The sequence below is a fragment of the Capsicum annuum genome, unplaced genomic scaffold (assembly GCF_002878395.1).
Source record: "Capsicum annuum cultivar UCD-10X-F1 unplaced genomic scaffold, UCD10Xv1.1 ctg68262, whole genome shotgun sequence".
Lineage (NCBI taxonomy): Eukaryota > Viridiplantae > Streptophyta > Magnoliopsida > Solanales > Solanaceae > Capsicum > Capsicum annuum.
Window position 1 is genome coordinate 1,934 of NW_025877783.1, and position 11,408 is coordinate 13,341.

At 38.3% G+C, this 11,408-nt stretch overlaps 1 protein-coding gene and 1 pseudogene across 1 annotated transcript in view; one reads left to right on the top strand and one right to left on the bottom strand.

Annotated features, from left to right (window-relative positions):
* Positions 1-2,016, bottom strand: part of LOC124894022 — a 2,485-nt gene extending 469 nt beyond the window's left edge. The window contains exons 1-3 of the mRNA XM_047404791.1: positions 1,439-2,016; positions 1,033-1,324; positions 343-657 (exon numbers count right to left, since the gene is read on the bottom strand). Coding sequence (XP_047260747.1) covers positions 343-657; positions 1,033-1,324; positions 1,439-2,016 — 1,185 coding nt within the window. The remainder of the gene's footprint in view (positions 1-342; positions 658-1,032; positions 1,325-1,438) is intronic.
* Positions 2,017-3,684: 1,668 nt separating this feature from the next.
* On the top strand, positions 3,685-7,223 carry LOC107844693 (annotated as a pseudogene).
* Positions 7,224-11,408: the final 4,185 nt, after the last annotated feature.

Genomic DNA, 11,408 nt, shown 5'->3' on the forward strand with positions numbered 1-11,408 from the left:
ATAATCAATATATAATATTTTATAGACCATATATTATATATACCGTAGACTATAGATAGTCTATTGTAGACAAAGCTTTAGGTCGATAACAACTGAACGTTAAAATCTACAGAAATGCACATTCATCCACCAAAACAGTAGCTTTACAACTGAAGCTAAAAAAAAGCCTATTTATGATTTGATGCCCATTCTATATGTGATTCTTTTGTGTCCGGATTTCTTGCATATTGAACACCTATTCTTCCTTTTGGACTTGAATGTCTCACCGACGCCCTTAGTGCATTTGAATTTCTTCCTTCCGAGTTTGGGATCGCACGAGGGTGGAGAAATTTTGGTGTCTACCAATTCCTGTGGCATAGTCCATTCAGCCTCCGGAGGGACCACGTTAATTGCTTCCGAGTATGCGAGGAGGTAACTTTCATCTTTATAAATTAGCGAAGAGTAGTCGTAGATGGAGTTACCATAATCTTCGCCATCCCCGTACTTTGCTCGCAAAGCTGCCATCGCGTGTTCGCACGACATTTTCACCAAGTCAAATTTTTGACAAGAACAGCTCCTCTCCAAGAGATTGACCTTGGTAGTAACGTCGTTGCCGAACACCGTATACTCGTCAAGAACCCCGTTTGGATTACCCACATACAAGGAATCGCTCACACTCTTATTATCCCTTAGGATCCTTTCCGCAGAAGGCACAAATATGTTCTCTTTACCACCGATAAATGCATGCCACTCCCTAAACTTTTCACCAATTTTTTTAGCAATTGAATTGAATATGTACGACACGGGTTACTCCCGTTCATCCATCAAAATGGAGTTAAGCGACTCGGCGATGTTTGTGGTCATCAAGTCGTACCTATTGCCCGGAAAGTGTGCTCTACTCTATTTTTCAAAACCAAGCATATTTTCAAGGACATGAGCTGCCTCGGGGCATTTACTCTTCAATTCCACAAAATTATCGCTAAACTCATCAAAGGAATAAGCCTTTGCCGCGGCGTAGAATAGATAAAGATGTTCTCCACAGTGTTGATTTACGCAAAGATTTTCAGCGAGGTTCCTCATGCAAAGTCCGTGATGTGCACGACTGTATACACGGGAGAAGGCATTGGCGATGCTAATGTGCCTGTCAGAGATGACGCATAGATCTGGTTCATCTTCTATGATAGACTTCAGCTTCTGGAAGAAAAAGGTCCAGGAAGCATCGTTCTCTGTATCGACGACACAAAAGGCAATCAGAAATATATTATTTTCAGTGTCCTGTGCAACGGCGCTCAGCAGAACGCCCCCGTACTTGCCATACAAATGTGTGTCATCGACGGCAATTACCCTTCTCATGTGGGCATATCCTCGTATGCAAGCTCCGAATGCTAAGAAGTAGTAAACGAACGATCCATCCATCCGGTTTACCATGATAGAGTAAGAAGACCCGGGATTCAATAACTCCACCATGTGGAAAAAAGCCGGCAAGCAAGCATATCCGTGCTCCGGTGTCTCACGAATGATGTTCTTCACAATTACACTTCCTTTCCAACACATCCAATAGCTTGCGTTGCAACGCAATTCGTTAAATACAATTCTTTGAATTTCTCTTATGCTTGGACCCTTACCATCCCAAAAATGATTTACGCATACTGAAGCAATCAATTCGGATGAGACTTTTTTGTGCCTGCGGGTGGCGTTTTCAACGCCGCACGTATGCATCCCGACATACCTGTATATGCAAAATCTGTCCAAGGTGTCGTACTTTTTTACCCGCAACAGCCAGCCACAACCACGAGATAAGCATTGCGCCTTCATCAATTTCGTGCAGCTCTTCTCCATATAATAATCAAAAGACTGCCTCGTCGCTGCTGCGTTTAGTTGCATTTTCAACTCTTTTTTATCGGCGAATGTTTGACCACAACAGAAATTGGTTCCGTCGGTGAAGGAGTGTCCTGCTTGTGATTCCGTTTCACGGTCTTCTTCATTATCTTGCAAGTCCGATGAAAAGTCTTTCATATGCATAGAATAATCTTCCATATTAATTGTATCATCGACATCGTTCTCGTAATCATTCAAATCGTCGTCGATCAAATCATCGTTGACTTCCGAGCGCCGCAGTAGGGGTGTCGATGAATTCAGCGGTCCTTCAAAGGACCTCTCAACCACATTTATCCTCAAAATTGGCCTAAATCCATCTGCATCAGCATCCATTATGTACATCAGCACACGTATATCGCTATTTATGATCGTAGGATTCACCTTTTTCCTCGAATGCATTACATAACTAATCACCACGTTGCTCGGCGCGCAATCTAGATACCCGCTCTGCATTACACTTGCAACAAATTCGTCGTACAAACTGTTGCGGCGAACAAGAATGGGAATTGTCTCCTTGGTAAATGATCTCCATTTTCAACATTGCGAAGTCTCCACCCATTCTCCCATTAAATCACCAGAAACCAGAACGAATTCTGCAATAGACATCCTAGAATTAAGCTTCGGTCGATGGTAGATTATGCTTATGGTCTATGTCGTGTTGTATGCACGGTCGATGATTGGCGAGGACGGGTCGATGACTGCGCAGATTTCCGTACTTGTACTTGAAATTGCAAATATTGCTTGTAATCAATGATTGTTGGGTTTATGGAATAAAGAAATGAACTTGGAGTCGCCTGAGCTGCTGTAATGCACTTTCTAAAGTGGTTTTGAGTAATGTGAGTGATTTAAAGCTTTTTAACAATGGTGGAAAGTGTGTTTGAGAAGATAGGAAACAAATGGGGTAACAATGGATGCAATGGACAAGCTTATGATGTTTGTGGACTAATTTACAGTTGATCGCCGGAAAATAACGCCAGAAAAGTGACCGGAATCGAAGCTTTTTGGTGGAAAAAATAACCATTTTCTATTTTTAGCTTTTGGAATTTTTTTTTTTAATATTTTTGGAAACCTAGATATTATTTTTATATATATAGTGGTGGATGATGGAGTGGGTTGAAGTGTATTATTAGAAACTTGTGGGTAAATTTATTAAGTTGGAAGTATTGGGTTAAAGTGAATTATTATAAAGGTTGGGGCTGAAATTGTTAAGTTGAAAAAGTTGATGGTGAGGTAAAATTAAGTGGATATTTGGCAAAGGATTTAAAACTTGTGGGTATTTGACAAAATAGTTTGGATAAAGAGTCTTTTTGGCATAAAGGCCCGAAAAAGAAGGCGGTTCGGTTAAATGACATTTTTACCCTTTATCTACCCGATTATATACTCATACACGTAACCCACAAATACATTTCATATTAGCATCTACATTATTAATACGTGCACATAGCTCTAGTAAGTATCCAAACGATCATCGACCTAACCCACAAGAACCCTAGCTCTAATAATGTCTGCATAACCTAACCCACAAGAACCCTAGCCCTAATAATACCTAGCCCTAATAATACCTGCATAACTAATACATCTCATATTAATATCTACATTATTATTACTAGCATAACTCTAATCAGTAACGAACGACCATTGACCTAACCCACAAGAACCCTAACCTTATTAATACCTGCATAACGTCCATCGACCTGACCCACAAGAACCTTAATCCTAATAATACCAGCATAACTAATACATTATACGTCCAGTATTAATATTTGTATTATTCATGCGTGCATAACTTTAATGAGTAACCAAGCCATCAATAGAGAAAGAAAGAACATGGAGAAGAGTGTGGTTTATTTGTATGGTGGGAACAAAGAATACACCATATGGTATCGAGTGGTTGTTGATGATGAGACGACGACGAAAAACAAGGAGGAAAACCAATCAATTTCTCCAGTTGCCCTTCTATCGTTTGCTGAGTATGAATTATTGTTAGGAAGTTCTTTGATATAAGTTTTGCCTCAACTTTAAATAGGAACATTTAGACACCTCACATCGTCTCCATAGTGTCAGTTGAACATCCAACTTATAAAATAATCATCTAGACACCTCCCAGATTTATGTGCCATGTCAACATTGGGTGGCTACGAGATATAGTGGAGACGAATTGGAGTGTTTAGTTGTCACTTGAGATCAAGTTGAAACGTCTAGATGTGCACGCTCAAAATTAGAGTGCTTACTTGCCCACTGAGGCCAAGTTTGAGTGTCGATTTTTTATATTATGCCTTTAGCTTTTAGTCGAGAACTTATGCTGAGATCCACATTGTCCATGAAAGACATTTCGTCTTCCAATTCGGCCATCACACTTTGATTTTTTTGAAAAGAGGAGGCGCGAGTGGCATTGGTTTGGAGTCAACATATAAGAGTTTTAGCAATTAGGAATGTTCATGTTATTATTGCAGCAAGAAACATGGAGGCCGCGAATGAGGCAAACCAGCGTATTCTCTAGGAAAACAAAGCTGCTCGCATCGATGTTGAGAAACTTGAACTAAGCTCAATTAGATCTGTCAAGGCATTTGCTGATAATTTCAAAGCACTTATCCTTCCTCTCAATATCTTAATGTAAATTCTTGATCTCTATATGTTTCTCCAATTCTACCTTATTGATTGAGAAGCAAACTAAGTTCGTTCTTGATCTATATGTTTCTCCAATTCTGCCTTATTGATTGAGAAGCAGAATATGTTTGCCTAATGAGAATTTGCAAAAACAGAAACAATTCAGGTGTATTATGTTCAGCCCATTTCAGCATTCAGAAGACAGACAGAGTTTGAGATGCAATTCGTGACAAATCGTCTAGGTATAATACACTGACACACTCTGTTACAGCTATTTTTGTTAAATAGAAGAGTATATGAAGTTGACCATAGTAAAACAAGAAAATGAAAAATACATTACACGAAAGTCAAAACTTTCATACAAGAGAAGCAAATGAAAGAAAGTTTCGTACAATTGATATACATTTTGGGTAGAAATTGATCTTATTTTTGTGTTATTATTTTCAGGTCACTTGTACTCGACTAATCGTCTTCTAGACAAAATGAAGGAAACTGCAAAATCTACTGGTATTCAGGATAGAGTTGTGAACTTGTCATCAGTAGCTCACGGATGCACTTATAAAGGAGGAACAAGATTTCACAAGATCAATAACAAGAGCAGGTATACGACGGTCATATGTTGCCGGTCTCTACAAAAATGTTGTCACACCTGTGTCGGATCGTCAAGAAAAGCACTATTTTTGAAGAATCCGACACACATCGAATGGATTTTTGAAGAGCCCAAGCAACAAAAAGGCTACCCTATTGATCTTTGCACCAGTGCAATGTAGACACTAATATATTCAATTACTACTATATTATGACTACTCATTTTAACTAATTTACCTATCTTATTGTCTTTTTAGAAGGTCCACCTGCAGGGACGGCTATCCTCCTTAACAATTTAGTCATAAAGCATGCAGCTAAACCTCCACCACCTTCTCCACCAGTTATTGAGGTCAGTTGAAAATGTGCAATGTTTGTTTCTTTCCTTTGTAATTTACATAGTACTTGAAGCTTAATATTTTCTGTGTAAGTGTTAGGTTATGCCACTTAAGCTAGCTAGCTGGAAATTCAGTTGTTTGGTCTGTTTAAGCGTTAAAAGTACTTTCATGCTACACCGACCATTACCTCCCTGTACAGAGTTTGATGCATTCTGTTTCATATTCATCTTTTTTAGGATGCTGGTTTTGGTGTTAATATAATTGCAAATACAAATTTGAATGATGGCACAAATGGTTGGTTCCCACTCGAAAACTGTACAATGAGCGTTCAAACAGGCTCACCACATATAATGCCTCCAATGGCTAGAGATTCCGTTGGTGCTCATGAGCCTTTAAGTGGCCGCTACATTTTGGTGACTAGTCGTACTCAAAACTGGATGGGCCCTTCTCAGATGATCACAGATAAAGTAAAACTCTATTTGACATATCAAGTATCTGCATGGGTTGAAATTGGACAAGCATCAGGACCTCAAAACGTAAATGTTGCCCTTGGAGTAGACAGCCAATGGGTGAATGGGGGCCAAGCTGAGATCAGCAGTGATAGGTGGCATGAAATTGGAGGATCTCTAAGAATTGAGAAGAAGTGGTTTATATTCAGGGTTCTGCTGCTGGTGTAGAGCTAATGGTCGTCGGGCTTCAAATATTTCCAGTTGACAGAACTGCACGGTTAGACTCTTGGAAGAGGCAAACTGCAAAAGTGATGCTTAATTTTGTGTTCATGATAGTTTTAACTTATTGTGTTTAAGTAATGATCATCAGTTGTTTTGAGGAGTTTCATAAGTGAAACCATCCCAGATTTACTGTTGCAACACTGCTTTTGAGTACAAATCTGCGAAGTTTCTTTTTACCGTTGGAGAAGTTTTGAAGGAAAAGAGAAGAAAAAAAGAGTTCCTTGTGGATATATCTCTCTTTTAAAATTGCCATTACTGCCATTAGAATATGGATTTCCTATATCTTTCTTCTGAATAGCAGAGAATGTCGTTACCTTGTAGACGGTTTATTAAACATGTGTAGTAAAGACTCTTTCTTGCTGATTCTCTTTACAGATACGCAAGCGAGAGGTAATATTGAAGTTCTCAAGATCAGATTGAGGCAGTTTGTTTGGCACATTTATTAGAGTTAGACAACTGCAAAACAACTTCCCCTTTGGATCAGCCATAAGCAGAACAAACATGGATAATGAAGACTTCAATGATTTCTTTGTCAAGAATTTTAATTGGGCTATGTTTGGAAATGAGCTGAAATGGTACTGGACAGAAGCACAGAAAGGGAACTTATATTATAAAGATGTTGATGAGCTCCTGGACTTCTGCACAAAAAACAACATCCAAGTTAGAGGTCACTGCATCTTTTGGGAGGTAATTGACACTGTTCAAGCATGGATACAAGCCTTGAAAAAAAATGACTTGATGACGGCTGTTCAAAACTGTATAACTGGGCTACTGACACGGTACAAGGGAAAGTTCCCGTATTATGATGTGAATAATGAGATGATGCAGATTGGGTAAAGACATCAGGGTAAACATGTTTAAAACTGCACATCAATTGGACCCTTCCGCCATCCTATTTGTAAATGATTACCATGCAGAGGAAGGAAGCGATTCTCGATCTTCCCTTGAGAAGTACATTGAGCATATTCTTGATCTCCAAGAGCACGGTGTACCTGTCAGAGGTATAGGTATTCAGGGACATATTGACAGTCCCGTAGGTCCCATTGTATGTTCTGCTCTGGACAAACTTGGTATTCTTGGACTTACTTCCAGTCTAGTTCACTGAAGCAAATCTCTAGGGGATCAAGAATGTAATCTCCAGTCTACCTCCACGATACGTCCTGCACTTTCAGATTTCATCGAGCAACGACCTTGCTCACTGTGCATGTTTTTACATATTTAGCTTTCATTAACTTTACCTTATCCAAAAAAAAAAAAAATATCACTCATATTAGTTTGTGAAGAGCAGGCAGGAAAGTTGTGTTTATAAATTATGCTGGTGATAATGTTGCCACATTTTGCCTGATTTTCCCTTCCATTTCTTACTACTGAGTTGGTCTACAGAAATCTGCTGTTTCTGTTTTAGTGAATGCTCACTATCAGGTTTTAGTTCTGGGAGAATGTCAAGCATTATGTTTTCATTTTTGGGTGGAGTGTTGTATTGTTTTTCTGTTTACAAGATACAAAATTTGAGTTTTAATCAAGCTCTTTTAATTTTAATGTGCCATTATACTAATTTTATGTTTTTGGCATTTAGTTTAGTTATCAACATCCCTTCTTAAGTGTGCTCCTTTTAAGGCATCAGTCTACTGAAAGGATATTGAAGTCGAAAGGATAGCTAGATTGGTTCGAGGTGCTCATGCAGGACGATATATCATTCTTTTTTTCTTAACACTTTTCCTTCTTTTTTTCAATTAAGGCACGGATGAAACTTTGCTACCAACTACAACTATATAGATTTTCATTTTCAGCTTTGGCACTCCTTGTAGCAAAAAAGGTTATATCAATGTAATTATTTAAGAATCCATGTCAATAAGCAAACCTTACGAACATAATACTGAAATAATCTTTGTTCCACATAATATGAAGCATAAAGTTATATCATGTTACTATAACACAGCACGACTAACTATTTCACTTGTTGATACTGCCTTTAACATTAAGAGACAGCACGTGCATCGGGTAGTTTAGGAGTATGTGAGATCCCTACTGCAGAATTAAGGTATCAATTAGATTCGTTAGGAAATTGGTTTTCTCCTTAACAAGGTACGATGGAACATCTTTTTTACTAACTTACAACACCAAAAAATAAATGGAAAATTCTTTAACCTTTTCTCATTGAAAAAAAGTTTCCACATAAAACATATTATGAATTCTTTTACACTAAGCACACAGGAGTAAAAATGTAGAAGAAAAAGAGCAAGCTTAAAATTTATAAGTTAAGCAAACAGTATAAAAGACAACCTGATAAGGTTTTTAACATTGTAGCATATTTGCATAAAGCTAAAGCATAAAACTAACAGAGACTACAGAAACGCAAAAAGAAAAGTTTCAGAGAAATATCGCCATATACATAAAGAATATATATGGACACACTTCAATAAATTCTAACTGTGTTTATATATAACCTATCATGGAGAAAGGCAGGAGACACTCAGAACGAAGCAGAAATATGAAAATCTAACAACTTCTCAGTACTCACCATGAGGTCGCCGTTGCAGTTGGCTCATCCTTGCATGGTATCAAGCATTATTCAACCTCCTACACTCATGTGAAGAAAATCACTAGCAAAAATGAAGCAAACTAGCATTATTCAACCTCCTACACTCATGTGTAAAAAACCATTAGCAAAACTGAAACAGACTAGCTAAATGATGCAAGGAAGAAAGGCAAAAGAAAACTGCAATCGCAACTAGTTGCCTTTTTGTTGTTTCTAGACATAACCAATACCACCTTACTTGATTAGAAAAGGCTGTCGAAATTATCTTTAGAATTGGAAGGATGAAGAGGAGGTTCAACATTATGCTCAACATCTCTTTCTTCATTGCAACATTTCAAAATACCATTATATGGAATGAAAGAAACACTAGAACATTCACCCCTAGCTTAAGTACCTCGCACCAAATAAAGATATTTCTACAATTCAAACAATCTGGACATTACTCTCACACAAAGCCAAAGGCTTACCCAGTACCGTGCAATTGGTTCGCCTGGGTCATATGTGTAACAATGTAATATTTGTATATTATTTGAATATTATGCAACAATGTTAAATTCCAAAAACTATTACTACAGGTAAAGATGTAAAAAATAGCACCTCTATGGATTACACAGATCCCTGGGCTTAAGTAGAAAAAAATAAGAAAGAAAAGAGTACAACTCACATTGCCTTACCAGCGAAGGGAATGAAAAAAAGGGTAATCAGTGCGAAAGTGCTGAACGTGCTTCACGGTGACATCTAAAGAGGTGTCGTCTTTGTTCACGGAGAAAGAGGCCATTGTAAAACATCCCGCTGCACCCTCCTGAGTAAGAGCCAGGAGATCTCGATTTGGCAGGGGAAGCAAAAGAGTATGAACAAAAGAGTACAAGTTACGACGGGGCTTGAGTGGGTATATTTGAGGATGAAGGGATTCAGATCGGAACCATTTATGTTGATCCAAATCATAACCGTAAAGCCTAAGATCATAGGTGAAATAATATAATGTTCGATTGAGGAAGACTGGACGTGTACAAGCGACAGCAGTGTCTAATGGTTGACCAGATAGACAACATTCGAAACCCTGTGGAAGATATCCATGTCGAGTCCATAGAGCGTCAAAGCTGAAGTTGGGTTTGGAGGGATGTCCATGTTCGACCACCATACTACCGACAGAGGCATCCATAATCAGCATAGAACCGTCTTCGAAGGAATAAAACACCTGCTCCACATCATCTTCAACAACAATAGTAGGCTGATAATGGTCTTCGAATTTTTCAATGTCAGAAGAAGGAAGGTAAGACAAAGTTTTTTCGTCAAGGTCGTAAATTTCACCAGATTTTTTCCTATTATCATCGGCCATGTGTTCTTCATGGTTGCAGTCATAGCCAGCGACGATAGCTATCTTTCTACCAGTGGCAACGAGGATGGGAGTTTGACGGGGAATTTTCAAGGCAGTTAATTTATCCCAAGAGGTAGGGTCGTCATGATGAATGTTATGCTTAAGCAGATACTTACAAACGCTGTCACCGAGAGCTCCTCCAGCCCAGTAATAACAGCCCAGCCTCCTCTGTATCCATACTCAGCAAACGATAGAAGGGCTACTGGATAAATTGGTTGGTTTTCCTCTTTGTTTTTGGTCGCCGTCTCATCATCAACAACCAATCGATACCAGATTGTGTATTCTTTGTTCCCCCCATACAGATAAACCACACTATTCTCCTTCTCTACCATTGTCATCTATCTCCTCCTCTAGGGTTTTCTCTATGTCTAATTTTCTAGGGTTTCGTCTCTCTCTTGTAAATTTAGGGGATATATATATATACACAGCAACAATTGGGGCTGATAAAATACAAATTCAAATGTGAACTATAACATATAAATACAAATGTGAACTATCATTTGTATATTTTAATTATTGAAAATGAACGATTGAATTTCTTTCTACGAATACTTGTTTGTATTTATTGAAAATACAATAGGCTTGCACTCCAAAGATTACTGACCTTACAAGCTAAATTCTTCCTGCATAGGATAGTTTTTTTGCTGTCCATGAAGAGACTTTAGCCACAATCTGCTCAATTAAAGGCAGCCACTGTAGCAGAGTAATCTCCTAAATACTTGAACGGAAGGTCACCATAGCTGTATCCAAGCGCTTGTTGTATTTGAGCCTTTACTGTACCTTTCACCCCCTCTAAAGTATAGTGCACTCTTGGCTTGATTAACTTGTAGCCTGAATGCTTCAGTAAATATTTTAAATCTGTCATGTAGCAGTTTAATAGAAGTATATTCTCCTTTAGCAAACATAAGTAAGTCATCTGCAAAGCTTAAGTGAGTGATTTTCAATTTGCTACACATAGGGTGATATTTAAATTGTTTCTGATGCTCCAGATCATTGAGGTTCCTACTCAGCTATTTCATTACTATGGCAAATAGGTATGGTGACATTGGGTCACCTTGCCTTAGTTCTCTGGCTGCCTTAAAAGGCTTGGTTAGCTCTCCATTAATTAAAAGGGCGTAAGAAACCATAGTGACACATTGCATCACCCAATCAACAAATTTCTGAGGAAATCCAAGACAATCCATAACCTGCTTCAAATAGTGCCAGTCTACAGTGTCATATGCCTTCTGAATATCTACCTTGAGCATGCATCTAGGAGAGACATTTTTCCTGTTTTAGGCTTTAACTAACTCATGTGCTATTACAATATTATCTGCATTTCTTCTTCCTGGAATAAATCCTGCCTGTGCTTCTAAAATTATTGCAATAATCAC